The 17,508-nt window shown below is 33.0% G+C and overlaps 1 protein-coding gene across 2 annotated transcripts in view; it reads left to right on the top strand.

Moving 5' to 3' along the window:
- SCN7A (sodium voltage-gated channel alpha subunit 7) overlaps window positions 1–17,508 on the top strand; it is a 95,144-nt gene that overhangs the window by 19,888 nt on the left and 57,748 nt on the right. For both annotated transcript variants that reach the window (XM_037849980.1, XM_037849979.1), the window contains exons 3-9: window positions 1,017–1,135; window positions 1,498–1,587; window positions 2,885–3,013; window positions 5,527–5,618; window positions 10,014–10,220; window positions 12,386–12,455; window positions 14,436–14,577. In XM_037849980.1, coding sequence (XP_037705908.1) covers window positions 1,017–1,135; window positions 1,498–1,587; window positions 2,885–3,013; window positions 5,527–5,618; window positions 10,014–10,220; window positions 12,386–12,455; window positions 14,436–14,577 — 849 coding nt within the window. The remainder of the gene's footprint in view (window positions 1–1,016; window positions 1,136–1,497; window positions 1,588–2,884; window positions 3,014–5,526; window positions 5,619–10,013; window positions 10,221–12,385; window positions 12,456–14,435; window positions 14,578–17,508) is intronic.

Genomic DNA, 17,508 nt, shown 5'->3' with positions numbered 1-17,508 from the left:
AAAACAATAAAGAAAATAGAGGCCAAAATGCCCAGGTTGTGTGCTGGAAAAGTGTTTTATTGAGGAAAAGTATAGTACAATTTGTTTACATTTAGAAAATGTATTCATAAAATTTTGGTGAACATATATTGTATGCACTAATCTATATATAAATATATATACATACATATACAAAAATATAAATATCAATATATATTTACTATATATACTGACATATCAATATATTATAAATTATACCATAGTATATAATACATTATATGTATAATATAATCTCTTTAATAAATGTTTAGTCTAATAAATATTATATCATATATCACATTATATCCTATATATTACAATATACTTTTTATAATTAAAATATAATATTATATTCACTATATAGTATAATGTTTACACAGCCACAACACAGGAACACACACACATACATGACTCAATTTTAGGATATTTCTGCTTTTTCATTATTTTTGGTTATAATTTTAATGCTTCTTTATCCCAACGTGTTAGGTTTACATGATCTAAATTTCTGTTCTAGATATATTTATGTCTATGATATCAAACAAGTGAGGTTCTATTTCAAAGGTAATTATTACTGACTAATGTCATATTACAGTGCATAGTGTCTTCTTTACTATTGTAATTCTATATCTAATTTCTTTGAAATGAAATTAACTTTTGTTTTCATTCATTGAATTCTGAGACCTACCTCCTCTGGTACTTTCGAATGCGTCTCCATGAACCATCAGAATTTTCTTCCTACAGCATTAGCTCTGTGGGTATCGATATATGGCAGCTGTCTTTCGTGGGTATATTAAAAAAAGTGGTAGAAAAAACTCAGTATTCATTAAAATGGTTAAAAAAACCTTCCCATTTGATTTAGTCTGGAAATAAATATCAAAATATAAGAAAAGTATAGCTGCTAGAATCCAAGACTGCAATGATCATTGGCAATATGTTGTATAATTGATGAGATTTTAGTTCTGAGTTCTCATTTCACTTGATGTTCTTTTCTCCTACAGACTTTCATCGTATTAAATAAAAAGAGAACAATCTTCAGATTCAATGCCACTTCCACCTGGTGTACACTGTCACCATTCAGTTCTATTAGAGAAACAACCATTAAGGTTTTGGTACATCCATATCCTTTTCTATTGGTTTGTTGACTATAATTTAGACTGTGATAATACCAAATGCAGCTATTTTTAAAATATTGCTGCAGTCTTTTTCTCCTTTGAACTGATCTCTCATTTTAAATCATATTGAGATTTGGATTATTACTGCACTGTGTTCCATATTTTAAAATACATTAAAGTATATTTTATAATACAGAGTAGTAAATATTAACAAATCTTAATTTCCCATTATTTTTCAATAAAAATAGTATATTTTTCCATATTTAAGAAACTACTTTACCTCATATATGTATATAATTATAAAAAGATAATAGAACTTTATCGTTTCTGATATTAATTTTATTCAATATTCCTTAACTGTAACTACCTTTTTCCGACTGCTAATTTTAATTAGCGTTCTGATTGACTGCGTCTTTATGACCTTCTCTAATGTGCCAAAATTTACACCAACATTGGAGTAAGTTATGTCATTTTGTTATATATAATATCATATATAATTATATGTTTATGTAATATATTGTATTATAAAGCACTATGTACTATAACATTGACATTTAATATTTAGACTTATAATATTATATTATATATTTATACACACACCAGTGAATGAATTTTCCAAATAAAATATATTTATATACAAAAATATTATATATATTATATACAAAATATATATGTTGTATTATTGTATATATTGTATTATATACAAAATATGTTGTATATATTGTATTATATACAAAATATATATCATATACAAAATATATATGTTATATATTATATATAATATAATAACAATTTCATGTCTGTATATATCTTCATATATAATTGATATATTTATGTATCGATTAACTAATTTTAGGATTTTTCCTACCTTTTCATTAATTTTGGTTAGAATTTAAATGAAATGCCTCCATTTCCCAACATGTTCAGTTTACATGAGAAAATTTTTTGAGTCTTTAGCTATATGTTTGTTATCTATGGTACCACTCAAGTGGGATTTTGTTTTAAAGATAATTATTAATGATTAATGTAATATTTCTGTGCATCAGGTCTCTTTTACTATTACAATCTGCAAATGATTTGCTTTGAACTCAACTAGCTTCTATTCCTTTCCATTCTTTAAGAAACTTATTTCTTTCTCTTCCTTTCTATTATATTTCTGTTCTTTTTCCTCGAGGGTGTGAGTAGTTTGACTTGCATTAGACCACAATGATAGAAAGGCCCATTAAATTTTTTAGGTAAGAAGGCTTTCTTGCAGCTTTATACCTCCTCAACCTTAACTCTGTTCTTAAAACTCATTGATAGGGGACGGTAAATATAACCCTGGCATAAAAATACTGTTAAATGCAAATGATAAAATTTGATTTTTCATACTACTTTACAATTCAGTTAATTATTGTAAGATCCCTAAGCGGAGTAAATTTAATATTTGATATTTTCATTATTTACCTAAAAAGATATAAAGGGTGTCACTTCTGTGCTAGGGTTTGTTGAAAAAAAGTGATAGTCAAATTTCATAGCTAATGCTATAAGACACAGCTCTATCCTAAAAGCCCTGTCAAAGCCCCATCCTAAGACTAAGGGACACTTGGTTTTTTGATTTTTGTTTGGTCAATGGGTTAGTTGGCTGGTGCCTGCCAACCAGACATGGTCTCATCTATCTGATGACTTATTCTCAATAGCCAGACAGTTCATTATAGTCATAGCATTTTAGAATTATTCTCACCTTTAACACTTAAATGAAAATTTTTCTGCAGGAATACTTTGCTTGGAATTTACACATTTGAAATCGTTGTAAAACTCATTGCAAGAGGCCTCTGGGCAGGACCTTTTTCTTTCCTTGGTGATCCATGGAACTGGCTGGATTTCAGTGTAACTTTGTTTGAGTGAGTATTTCTTTAAGTGACAAATATCTTAGTCTTGCCAAGCAAATGCTTTTCATGAAGAAACATTGTTAGACAAATTTTCCTGCCTGCAAAAATTGTGTTTGTTGAAAGTATTTGATAAATCATAGTCACAGTGAGTTCTGTCGGGCAGCTCCAAATAAGCTAATCCTCAAAACATACAGTGAAAATGGAATGAATGGGATGTTATCTCTTTTCTTTCTAGAGCAAGAAAAATAGAGACTGAATTGTGTATTTTAAGTGATTGTATTCAGTTAGCAAAGAATCTCCTGAAGACTTAAGAGAGGTTGCAAGCATATTTGACTTTCAGTCCCCAATCTTCAATAGTTTAGCTACATTACTTACACCAATAAATAGACTAGATAACAGAATAAGATGTTTTAAACACACACACACACATTTTCTGGTGTGCAATGCTAAATTCTAACAATTTAGGTGTCTATTCATTTATTTTTTTCAATGCTTCAGTTAGGTGTACTTTCTGTTTTATGGCTAAGGAAATGATCGTGGCATAAAACTTTTGCTGAACATAATTTTAAATGATATTCTAGTTCCAGATTTTCTCTCAAACTTTTAAAAATATATTACCTTTATAAAAAGCATAAACAGTGCCTGCCATGTTGTAAGCAATAAGGAAAATGGTAGCTTTCTATCTATACTATTAATACTATCATTTCTAGGTCTTTTCTTGCGGCTGTTGATGTTAGCTAACAATTACAACACTTACTATATGTCAGATGTTCTCCTAAGCCCTTTACGTATATTAACTCATTTAATCCTCATAAAAAACCATTGAGTAAGGAAATATAATCATCCTCATTTTATAATTGAGGAAACTGAGGCAAGAAAGATTAAGTAACTGTTCCATGTCACACAGTGAGTTAATGGTGCAGCCTGGATTTCTGCATGGCTTGTCTGTATCAGGAGTCTGTGCCCCTAACGACTATACTCGCTGCCTTTTACTATCATCACCATCACCATCACCGTGATCATCATCATCAGAAATTTAAATACTTAAATTGAATCTCATTCCTTAATTTTATCTATCTTTTCAGGACTCAGATAACAAGATATTTATGAACATAATTCATAATATCTGATAGGGAAATAAGAGTATTCATAGTATTAAACTTTTTAAAACTCTCAATTAAAATTTTTAGCTTAATATTTACGTGCCCACCATGCACTGTAGTGACCTTTTGTCTTGTGATCAATAATAACACTATTTGTAAAATGGAATAATGGAAGCAAGGAAAATGGTTGGGTATACAGTTTTAAAAATGAGTTTCAGCTTTAACTTCCACATGAGATCAAGGGAAGAGATGTCTATTTGGTGCAGGATCTATATTTTCTAAACAGTATAACTCGACAATCAGTTTGTTCAAACACCACAATTACATAGAACTTTGAATAGGAAGTGAGATATGGTAGAGTGAAATAGTGACACATCCCTAAGTAATTTGGGCAGAGAATAAGAATGTATTTACAGGGCCCCCCTGAGGAGCTAGGGGAAAGTACAGAAGTGTTGGACTTCCTCACCTGGACTGATGCTGCTGTTGTCACAAACATTAGGACTGGTGGTTTGATGTGCTGAGCCCTCTATCATGGGACTTGCCCTTATGAAGCTCATTACTGCAAAGGAGAGGCTAAACTTGCATATAATTGTGCCTAAGAGTCTCCCCCTGAGTACCTCTTTGTTGCTCAGATGTGGCCCTCTCTCTCAGTCTAACTGAGCCACCTTGGCAGGTGAACTCACTGCCCTCCCCACTACGTGGGACCCGACTCCCAGGGGTGTAAATCTCTCTGGCAATGCAGGATATGACTCCCAGGGAGGAATCTGGACCCGGCATCATGGGATTGAGGACATCTTCTTAAACAAAAGGCGGATGCAAAATGAAATGAAATAAAGTTTCAGTGGCTGAGAGATTTCAAATGGAGTCGAGAGGTCACTCTGGTGGACATTCTTATGCACTATATAGATAACACCTCTTAGGTTGTAATGTATTGGAATAGCTAGAAGTAAATACCTGAAACTACCAAACTCCAACCCAGTAGTCTGGACTCCTGAAGATGACTATATAACAATGTAGATTACAAGGGGTGACAGTGTGATTGTGAAAACCTTGTGGATCACACTCCCTTTATCTAGTGTATGGATGGATGAGTAGAAAAATGGGGACAAAAACTAAATGAAAAATAGGGTGGGATGGGGGGGAATGATTGGGGTATTCTTTTTTACTTTTACTTTTTATTCTTTTTCTGATTCTTGCTGATGTAAGGAAAATGTTCAGAAATAGATTGTGGTGATGAACGCATAACTATATGATCATACTGTGAACAGCTGATTGTACACCATGGATGACTGTATGGTATGTGAATATATTTCAATAAAAGTGAATTTAATTAAAAAAATGAGATTCAAAGAGTACAAAAAGTCCAATATAAGTAGCATGGACTTACTATGAATTTTGAATAACTCTAATTTAATTTCACAGGCTTATAACCAGATATTCACCTTTAAACGTCATTTCGATGCTAAAAGTTGCAAGAACTTTGAGAATTTTGAAAATTATTCCTTTAAACCAAGGTAAGAAATAGCATTAGGCCCCTTTTCTTCATTTTGTTATATGTTCTTCCAAGAATATTCATTTGAACTACCCTGTTGTTCAGCAAAAATGGTAAATTGAAAAATGTTTCAGCTTTGAAACTTTGAGTTATCTGAGCTTTAAATATATTTCAGTTACCCAAAGAAAGGCAAGAAAAAAATTGCATTTGACTGTTTTTGATTTGGGGTGGGTTCAATCAAAATATATATTATTTTTTATTATTTATTCTTGTCTCTTAAATGATAAATTATAAAATTGTCCTTAGACTTCTGAGAGAGACGGAAGTCTGGGCAGATGTCTCACCTGCCTCTTTTTCTTCCTAATCATGTCAAGAAGCCAGTTGAATGGAACAAAGTAATAAAAATAACATAAATTCCCCTTTGCTCTGAGCACTTGAGTAGGAAGCAAGCCACGTACCACAAACTTCAAGGAGGTTCTGCTAAATAAGGTAGAGGTGTGACCACATTGGTGGAAGATGGCGAAGGCTAATTTACAGCAACCCTTCCTGAAGATATCCTAGCAGAAGCCCACCAACACCTTCCAATTTGCCGTTCATGAATGAAGAAGAGCAATCAGATGGGAACAACGCCATGAAGAGATTTTTGGCTGCTACGAGTCACAAGTATTAATAAATAGTTGCATAGAGAACCCCAAGGGCAAATGTAATAATACCAACAATAAGATCTACAGGCAGCTACTGTTTAGGGCAGGACACCATGAAGGAGGATAGATAAATGCACACTGCGTAGTTGGAGTCCAGGCTGGACAAAACAGAGATGGGAGATTGCCATGATGGTTGCATCATCCTGTGAATATACTAAAAACAAAACCAAACAAAGCATTGAATTGCACACATTAAATGGGTGAATTGTATGCTTTGTGAATTATATCTCAGTAAGCTAAATATTTAAATGGTGTCTGGCATGACACTTACAGCAAATCCAGTAAACAAACCAAGCAGAAAGAGTGAGTTATCCTTGTGGGAATTATCATAGCTCTAGCTTCCTTACTATTTCCTTCAAATTACAAGAGCATAAAAATTACATCTCCTGCATCTTCATATTAAAATAGAGGTAAAGATTATAACAGAAATCAGGTGACTCCAAGTTCATACAAAAATTAAAATTAAAATTAAAATACAGTCACTCTATCACCATAATTGGGAACACAGCCTAGTAGAGATGACTCTTTTTTTTCCACTGGAGAATAAACAAGGCATATACCAGCAATATTGAATGTATGAAAGTATTTTCAAAACAGAAAGAGAAACATACCATGTAAGAAAAAATAATCCTTTTTAAAAAAAGTCATGCTCTAAGAAATAGAAGCAATTATAAGAAATCATTTGGTTTTAGTCCCAACAGAAGGGAGGAAAACCAAGACTCTTTTAAGCAGAAGATGAAATAAAACAGACAAATGAAAAGAGAGTTGGCACCTGTGAGACAAAACATGATAAAAAGGTATATTCTAGTAGAATATTATTATGGTAATAGAAGCAGTAAAAATAGTATTATCAGTGTATCAAAGAAAAAAACACGTGTAAGGAAGCTAGAGAAGTGTTATATTAATACAGTGAGACAAAATTTGGAATGGATAAATGAAGGACAGAAAACTAGGTTCCATTTTATGGATAAAAGATGACCCTGGAAAGGAGAATAGAGTAAATATAATAGATAAATTATTCAAAGATACACTAGAATTTTTAAAAATTTCTTAACGGGAGAAAACTTTCCTTGCAAATGGAAAGGGTGATTTTATACTGGACAAAAATAACTGAAAGATACACTCATATATAATGAATTTTTTAAGTTTAAATAATTAAAAATAAAAATATAATAAAAATCCTATAAGCAAAAATGCAGAGAAAGATAAACTACTGAAAGTCAGCCTTAAACCTCTTGATTATATTAACATGAGTAGGAATGGAGTTTCAGAGCTGGAGGTGGGAAGTACGGGGAGGTTGTGGCACAATATTTCTATACCTGCCTGTCATTCACACATGAAGTCAACAGAGAAATAATCTTAGACGTGAAAGAGTTCTGAAATTTTATAACACATAAACCTTTTCTGAATATCTGATGAAAAGAAAAAATGTTTTAAATGTATAAGAATAAAATATTCAACAATGGGAAGTTTTAATTCCAAAAGTAATTGTCACAAGCTCTGAAACTATTTCAACCAAGAATGATTTCCAAATTGCTGTTGTTAGTAGAATTTTAAAAAAGGACTAAAATATTATAAATCAGAAGTGGGAACATGGACATCTGTGGCCCATTCTTGAACTAGAGACATAGTTTGTGCTTTAGAAACCTTCTAAATAGATGCCAACATTATGAAAATCTGGTGATTTTACATAAAAATCTAAATTCGCTCAGATTACTTCTCAGCATCTATCTGCGTCCATTCCTGCCTGGCAAGAATCAGCTACCATTGAGAGGCAGCTGCCCCTTTAAATCAGGCATAGTCGTTCAAGTCCCCTCCACTCCCTCTTTGCATGAATGTAGGTTTCCTGACAGGCCCATGTAGGAATTTGAATGTTACCCTTTGTAAAGCTAATTTAGGAAAATAAATAGGAAATAATTTAGGAAAATTTATTTGGGTTAAATTTTTCTGTTAAGGGACTGAAATCTTAATATTAAATCAGAAATAAAATTAAACTCTCTAAGAGATATATGTAAACTAAAACAAAATGGAAGTTTAAAAGTTAAAAAAGGGGGGAATGTATGCCAAGAAATCAAAGTCAAAATTGGATTTGGTCCAGGCCTTTCCAAAGTTAATCTGAATATGAAAATTATTAGGAATTTTGATTCTGTAAAAGAGTTGATGGTGATATTTTTACCTGCAAAATAACACTACCAAAATTAAAGCACCACAAAAAAAATGGGTATATCATATACATATTTAATTAATACTTGCTATTTTAAAAAAAATTCCAAAAAATCAATGTGAAAAAAAGAACAGAAAAATGAACAGAGGATTCATAAAATACAAATATACTGGTTAAAAAATGTGGAGCATAATGGTAATCACAGAAATAAAGTGATCCCAGTTTTTCTTCTAATAAATCGGCAATGATATTTTTTAATGTCCCAGTTTTAGTGAAGGCTTAAAGAAGAGTGTGTATGTATGTGTATAGTATTTTGGTTGTAAACATTGGCTCAACATTTCTTAAAAACAACTTAAAGATATGTATCAATACTTAAACATAGGTATGCATTTTGATATAGAAATTCTAATTCTAATATAATACTTAAAAATACTTGCTTATAATTTAAATATTAAATGGTGTAATTCTAAGTGATCAAAGTAGGAGATAAACGTATTTCATTATGATATCAATTAAAACTGTACATGTAATACAGATGTCACCTTTCTTTAGCCATAGGAATGACTTTATTTCAACCCTGTCCTAATGCCCTTATGGAATCCAATCATCTGAGCAGGCCATTTAAAAAAATACGTTTTCAGTTCTCATAAAAATATACAAAACAGGTATTATTATTGCCATTTTAAAGATATGAAAACTGAGGCATAGAAATCTTAGATAACTTGCCCAGTGTCACGGAGCTAGTATATTCTCATCCATTGTTGATGTGAGCAGTTATTAGGATCCTGCATGTGCGCAGACCAACAAATAGGAAAAAACCAAGGGAGAAACAAGAAGGAAGGAAGGAAAACAATGTTTATAGACCAAACTGTTAACAGTGGTTTCATCTATATCTAATACATGTTATTTCTTTTGTTGTTGTTTCTTCTTGTTTTCTAAGTTTTCAGCATTAAGCATGTGTTGTTTAATAATTAGAAAAATCAATATCCTTAAAAAACAGCTTTAAAGCTCAATTCTCAGTCAATATTCCAATGTAGATGAAGCGTCAATATATCATAGAAGGGTAATATTCTCTTTTCTAATCATTAAAATTTTTCATGTTTTATTTAATCAGCTCCAAAATTTTAGATTTTATAAAGTTAATGAAAGAATAGTATAGAGTACTGCTATTTTAAACTCTCTCTTGTTTCAACAATGTTTACAACCTGTTTTGATTTATAACTCTGCACTTTTACTTATGCTTATAAACAGCAGTGGTAGTGTAACAAGCAATAACCAGATGAGAAAGCCTATTAATATAGTAAAAAGATACAAACAACTAATTTAAAATATTGCATTTGACTTATTTTTCCAGATGTTATGAATTAACAGTAATATAGAAATCTCAATGTTTGTTTTTTAATTCACTTTTTAGGTTCACATAGTAAGAGTTAGATTATAAGACACAAGCTATTTGTTTCAATGGAGTATGCATTTGCAGTGGGAGAGGTTTGCTTAATGCTGCATTAAGATATTTTGTTTTACCAAAAGCAAACCTTTCTGTTTTCAGGTCTGAAGTCTGTTGTAGGGATCCTGATCCATTGTTTGAAGAAACTTACTGGTGCCATTATCCTAACTCTGCTTTTTCTAAGTATATTTTCTCTAATTGGGATGGAGCTCTTCATGGGCAACCTAAAGCATAAATGTTTGTGGTGGCCCCAAGAAAATGAAAATGAAACACTACAAAACAGAACTGGAAACCCATCTTATATTCAAGGTAAGAATCACTTGACATCCATGTCAAAAATTAAAACTTCTAATTTTCAGTCTTCACAGAAATGTTGACCTCTTAACGTCAGAGCAAACGCTGTAAATGCTGTAACTATTTCCAAGTATTAATTTGTATTAGTAAAAGTTCCCAACCATCAGATAATTAAATCAGAGGAACTTGTTTGGAATTTCTAAATTTTGCAAATTTTATTCTTAAAAAAAAAAATAGAATAAAATCAAGGTCGGCAGTTTCATCAGAGAAAGTTTAAAATAGGATCCTCATAATACTATTTTCTACAATAAAATTGTTCATTTAAATTATTTTATGTTAGTTTACTCATTAAAAATTTTAAGATGACCTTAAAGTCAAAATAGACCCCACATGATAGAAATTCTTACTATTGTTGCATTTCAATTACTGCTGCTCATTTTAAATACTTTGAATTATATTTTATTAGATAAATATTTTAGGTTAATAAAAATAATGCCTAATAAATATTACTTAGCTCTTATACACAAGTATTTCGCATGCTTAGCTCTTATCTTCAACATTATCCGACAGTGGAGGTATAACTAAGCCCAGCTACGAACTAGAAAGTGCAAGTTTAGAGAAATTAAGCGAATATTCTTGGTGATATAACAACTGTATGGTAAAACTAGGAAAGCTCAATCTGGCTCTAAAACCTGCGATATTCTCACCATGCCATGCTCTCTTATTGAATTTGCTTTTATGCATCAGTTCCTTTCTAACAATATTCAGGAAAAAAAGCTCATTTTTCAACTATTAAAAATAAAATGTTAATATATCTTATGTAGTCCTTCCACATTAATTTCATTTATACTTTGGATTAATTAAGTTCTAAAATAAATCTTAATGAATTTTATTTTTTGATTTATTCCATAATATGATTATCATACAAGTAATACAAAATTATTAGATATGTGTATATGACATGTTTCCTTGTAATTTCTGTTTGTGTCATGGTTCTAAATCTAGTGGTGAGGATAAAAGGAGAAAGATGTTAACTTTCATATTCCAATTGAAATACCTTTGCTTTCTTTGATGTTATATTGAAAATTTATTAACTACTTTAAAAAGTAAACAATTTGCTACTTAACTAGTTATTGCCAAGAAAACAAGAGTTCAGGTTCATTTCATCTTTGTTTAAAATACAGTATTATAAAGAAATCACTTTTTAAAGATCATTTTGTTAAAATTTGACCAATTTCACTTATCCTATTTCCTCAAATCATGTTAGGAATTGCAAAAACCATTATCTTTAAAACCATCATTTAACCTAATTTGCATGCCGAGGTCCTTGTACTTTGGCTTGGGAAAAGTACCTGGATCCTCCCAGTGCTGCTAATGTCAAATCTCATTTTTTTTTTTTCACTATCATTCAAAATGTTTGATGAATGATACCTAGCTATTTATCACTTAAAAATTCTTCTCAAATTATTCTAGCAGACAAATAAAAGTGATGTTATTTGAGAGCAGAGTATTTCAATTTTGTACATTTACATTTCTACTTAGGATTGATGTCCTGTGGTTTGTTGTCTGTGATTTGAATTCAGAGTCTAAAAAACCTAGGGTCCTACACTTGCATGCCCCTACCTCTGGTAACTGGTATCTACAAATATACAATTTACATTTTGATTGAAAGCAGATTTGAATGCCTGGACAGTTTTTCTGGGTTGGGCTGTGGTTGAAATTAGGTGACATCAGGGCAACTAACTGACAGGATGCTCAAGGTAGAAGAATTCGCTTCTAGGTGGCAAGAAAATGTAAATTAATCCCAGAGACAAAGGAATCTGGTCTTCTGCTCAGGGAAATCATCACGAATAAGCTTAGTTTTAGTAACTTCTCCTTGAGGGATTTTGGTCATACCTGGATATTTTATCCACTGTCCTGAACTCTAGTTTTGAAAGGGATTTCTCTCTTGCTATGCTGAGCTTTGTCACCTTTGGGGCAGTGAAGCAGCTGGATTCCCATAGGTGTTTTGGCCTGTGTGCTAGAAGCTAGGAAACAATTCTCAGTAAGAAAGACCAGGACATATGCTCCTCTCTCCTGAGCTGTAGAGAGGGATGGTCACCTTCTGTGCATATCTAAATGGGCATCAGATATGCTGCTTAACTCAAAAATTACATATCAATTCTTTCTTTTTTTTTCAGAAACAGAAAACTTTTATTATTTGGAAGGAGAAAAATACGCTCTTCTTTGTGGCAACAGAACAGATGCTGGGTAAGTGGTGTTAATATTTTCTTCTATATAGCCATTATCACAAATCAATATGTGTTTGTTAAACAAGTATTGCTTTTTCTGATAGTCTACATTTGATTACGTTGTCATTTCAAAATCAAAACCATGCAGAAAAGTATACATGCAGAATGCTGTTAATCCAGTTTTACAGACAAAGCAATAGGCAGATTAAATGATGTATTCAAGGTCAAAGAGCTAGTAAATGCCAGAGTTGGAACTAAACAAGGATCCCCTAACCATTTTTGTTGTGCCCCAGAGCTAGGGAGAATTATCAAGAAAGACATATAAATCAGTGCTTTGACCAGAAACCTTGAAGAAAAAATATTAATTATATGCTGTTATTTCACATATTTTATACCTTGTATGTCTTTTATGACTGTAATTTACAGTATTAAAAAGCTTACTGTTCAGTATATATAAATAATTCTTCAGTGAGATGACAAAGCTCTCATGTCTTATTTTCCAGTAGTTTCAGCTCAATATAGAGTGCTTCTCGGCAGTGTTGTGACTCATGCAATTTCCTGTTTTCCTTTGCTTTCCTCAACTAGGGTGACTTGACATCCATTTGTAGACTCACCTCTTTCTTAAAATCTGGGGTTCATATTGACAAAAAGCACATGTAGGAAGTAGAACATGAATTTTTTTGTTTAGTTAAAAATTCAAGTGATTTAGACATTTGTTTGCATAGACCGTTTTCTGTTCTTTTCTCAAGATCAAATTGTGAACCCATCTCATTGTTTCTGCCCCATCCACTTCAGCTAACCCTTTTTTTATGTACATCTCAGTTTCAAATATAACCTGAGATGCAAGCTGAAGCTGATATCTAGTCTTAGATTATCAGAATTACGATGAGGTATTTCAAAGCAAGAAGAGAAAGCCATGCAGTATTTCTCTTTTAACAGCTATACTTTTTTGCATGATAAACTACTAAAAAGGTTAGTGGCTAAGACAACAACAAAAATATATTTGCTCAGATTCTATGGGTCAGCAATTTAGGATAAGATCAGCTAAGCGATTCTTCTGCTGGTGTCACTTAGAATCACGCATATAGGTCAGTTATCTGGCAGTTCGACAGATAGTTGATGACCCAAGATGGCTTCACACATATGAGGGCTTAGCAGGATGGCAGCATGGCTAGGGCAGCTGGGCTTGTTTTTCTCATGATCTTATTTCCAGTTCCTTTCTCTCCACACAACTTCTCTTCATGCTCAATGAGGCCAGCCCAGGCTTCTTTGCATGGTAGTCTAAGGGCAGTAAAAGAGGGGCAAGCCCCAGTGCATAAGTCTTTCAAACCTCCACTTGCATTTGCTAATGTCCCATTAGTAGATGTCTGAAAAAACTCATTTGGCCAACCCGGAAAATGGTGGGTGTGAACTGGAACATGGGTATGGATATACAGAAGCATGATTTATTGGGCCACTACTGTAACAATCTACCATGACACCCAAACTCTTCAGGGAATAAAAGTATCAGGACTCACTTAAAAGAAGTGGAATAAATACTTAATCTGATCCTACTACCCAAGTACAAGTACTGCTTATCAATTACTGATGTGGTAAGTGTTTTCTCACCTTTAAGTAATGGGACCTAATGGTTTGAGGTGATATCATCTGAAAATTAAACACTCAACTACTGCAATTTTATTTTTAGCAGTGTTACCATCAGTTATACTTTCACTGTGATGGACAGTTACCTCCACTTTGATATTGGGTAGTAAACAAATCATTAACAAAGGCTTGGCAAACACCATTTGAAGAGAACTTTTTATTTTAGCTTAATTAACACTGTTCAATTATATAAACTTACAATTTAACTCATTTTCAGCTTTTTGGCTAGGAATTGTTTGGGGAAAATATTAATTACTACCCATGGGGGTATTACTTATGGGCAGATATTCTATTTTATGACTTGGCCAAGAGGCACCCAACAGTCAGTTGTTTTTCCTTTCTTTGCTTCCTTTAGTCAGTGTCCTGAAGGATATGCTTGTGTAAAAGCTGGTGCAAATCCTGATTGTGGCTACACAAATTTTGACAATTTTGGCTGGGCCTTATTGGCCCTCTTTCGGTTAATGACTCAGGACTATCCTGAAGTACTTTATCACCAGGTAAGAACAGTGAAAATCTTCACTGCACTTCAAAATGGTACTATGCCCCTCACTTCTGGAATAATGGTCACAATATTTTATTACATTTTTATGTGGAAAAGAATTTGAGAACAGAAGAAAAGAGAATCAGAATTACTGAGTGTCAAACACCAAGCTGGAGCTTTTATGTATATCTCATTTAATTCTTGAAACAATTCTAGAAGGTCAGTATAAGCTTCTGTTTTTTTTCTTGTATGAAGACACTAAGATCCAGAGAGGCTGAGTAACCTCTCCAAAGTTACAACACAACTATAGGCCATTGTTTATTGTCCTACTGCAAAGCCTGTGGCATCGTATGTTTAATATTAACTAAATGAAGAGCATTTATAGGTGCTAATTCTCTAGTCAAAAAAAAATTAAACCTATGCCATCTCCATGTATTAAACAATTATTTGTTGAATGCCTAAAAAGATCTCTTTCTTTTTAAATATTCTATTGCTTCTCATTCCACTTTCATATTCCATTATGCTTTAGTATACAATAACAGAGGCTTGCTGTTATGAGACCTAAAATCCAAATTCTGATCATGTCTCTCTTTAATGGCTTTTTTTGTATGTCATAGTTGCATTGACAGGGTTAATACTCATTAAATGGAGATTCAACATTTTTTAAGGGGTGTCTTATCATCAATAGAACACGTCATTATATTAGCAGCATAATTTGTTTCAAGGTATTTTAGATAAAATAAATGTATTTCTCTAAATTCCAAAGGTATTTGCAGTTGAAGAAACAAATTATTTTTTTAAACACACACACATCCCAACTTATTTGATTGACTAGATAAATTGTGTGTGTGTCTGTGTGTATTCAGAGCCATTAAAACTCATGGGGTGTAGGTATATTTTTGACACAAAGGTTTATGATGTTTTACTAAATGAAAAAGTAGACCAAACAGTACACATAGTACAATTATATTTTTGGTATAATAAATACACCAAAATATTACAAGTGGCTTTTTTTCTTCATGAATCTGTTTTCTATTTTGTTTTTATTGGCATTTCTATTGTTCTTTCTCAAATCTTTTTGTCAAGTTTCAGGGTTTCCTCTACAACATTAGGAGCTTCTTATTTCTAAAAGGCCAATCTTTTTTTTTAAATACAGTTTAACTGAGATATATTCACACACCCTATAGTCATCCACAGTGTACAATCAATTATTTATAGCGCAGTCATACATTTGTGCATTCATCACCAGAATCAATTTTTGGACCATTTCCTTACTCCAGAAATAAAAACAAAAGCAAAAATGAACACTTAAATCTTTCCATCCCCTCCATCCCACCCTATTCTTCTAATCTTTGTCCCCATTTTCCTGCTCATCTGTCCATATGCTGGATAAAGGGAGTGTGAGCCACAAGGTTTTCACAATCACACAGTCACACTGTGCAGGCTACATAGGTATACAATCGTCTTCAAGAATCAAGGTCACTGGGTTGCATTTCGATAGCTTCAGGTATTTCTTTCTAACCTTTCCAACACACTAAAAACTAAACAATGATATCTATGTAGTACGTGAGAATACCCTCCAATGAAGCCCCAAAGTTTTTAATTTTGAAGAGGTCCCACTTACCTCTTTTTTTTTCGCTGCTTGTGCTTTGGGTGTAAAGTCTAAGAAACCATTGCCTACCACAAGATCTTGAAGATCTGAAATCACTAATCAAAAGCTGTGATCAGTGATCAGCCATACCCACCCCTGTTCTTGGGGAGGAGGATTGCTAAATCCCATTCTTTCACCAGCAGCTAGCCAGGGACTGGATCCCATGGCAGCCTGACACAAGAGTGGGGGATGGGAACCTGGAGGCGCCAGGCAGAGAGATCAATTTATAGTTCTTTACCATAATCTATCAGCCTCTTCCTCCCACTCTTCCCTGTATGCTGTACAGTGTTCTTCTGGCCTCTGAAGTTTCAAAATAGTTGTTTTAGAGAGTTCCTGCCAGCTTAATAGTTGTTTTGGTGGAATCCTGGAGCTCCCTACTCTGCCATCTTCCTCAGAAGTTCTCCTCTGTTGTATGATTTTCATTCCTTCTTCTGTTCATCAAAAATAGTAGTAAATACCACATTCATGCGTTGAGCAGAATAAATGAGAAAATGTATATAAAGTATTTATTAATGTGCATGGTCTACAGTGAATGATCCATAATACCTATTACTAACTACTGAATGTACTACTATAAATAAGAGCTAGTTCAGAGTTAAAAATATTTAACCAAATCCTGAACAGCTGATTCACTGGGTTAATAGAGTTTATTAAAAATACTTTATTTTTATTTTTTTAAATACATTTTCTACTGTGAAATCCAACACATTTACAGAACATGACACCTTTAAAGCATGACCCAATAAGCAGTCAGAGAGCAAACCTCAAAGAATGTTATGGGCCACAACTCCACAACTTCAGTCATTCCCCCACTGTGACACACAACACACACAGAAAGGTGACACCTTCAAAGCATGATCCAACAAGCAGCCATACAGGTAACTTCAAAGAATGCTATGGGTCACATTTCCACAGCCTCACTCATTTCCCCACTGTGAAACACAAGACACATACAGAAAGGTGACAACCCTCAAAGTACAATCCAACAAGTAGCCATAGAGCAAACCTCAAAAAGTGTCAGGGCCATAGATCCACCACCTCAGCCATCTCCCTGCAGCCATTCCAATACCTCATCATCCAAAAAATATTTCTATATATTTATAAAGATTCAGTATTCGTAATCCTTTGTTAAATGCTATCCCTTCCTCTCATTTAATCACTTTCTCGATCTTCAGGGGTGTCTAGGCAGTGACCACCCTAACTTGTTCATACTGAAAAGGGGTATTGACATTATGGGGAAGGGGGATATATCAGGTTGATGTTCTTAAAGAGGCTGTTTTCTCTGAGTTTTAGGAC

The sequence above is a fragment of the Choloepus didactylus genome, chromosome 9, assembly GCF_015220235.1.
Source record: "Choloepus didactylus isolate mChoDid1 chromosome 9, mChoDid1.pri, whole genome shotgun sequence".
NCBI lineage: Eukaryota > Metazoa > Chordata > Mammalia > Pilosa > Megalonychidae > Choloepus > Choloepus didactylus.
The sequence above is the reverse complement of the archived record's forward strand: the minus strand, read 5'-3'. Positions and strand labels throughout refer to the sequence as shown.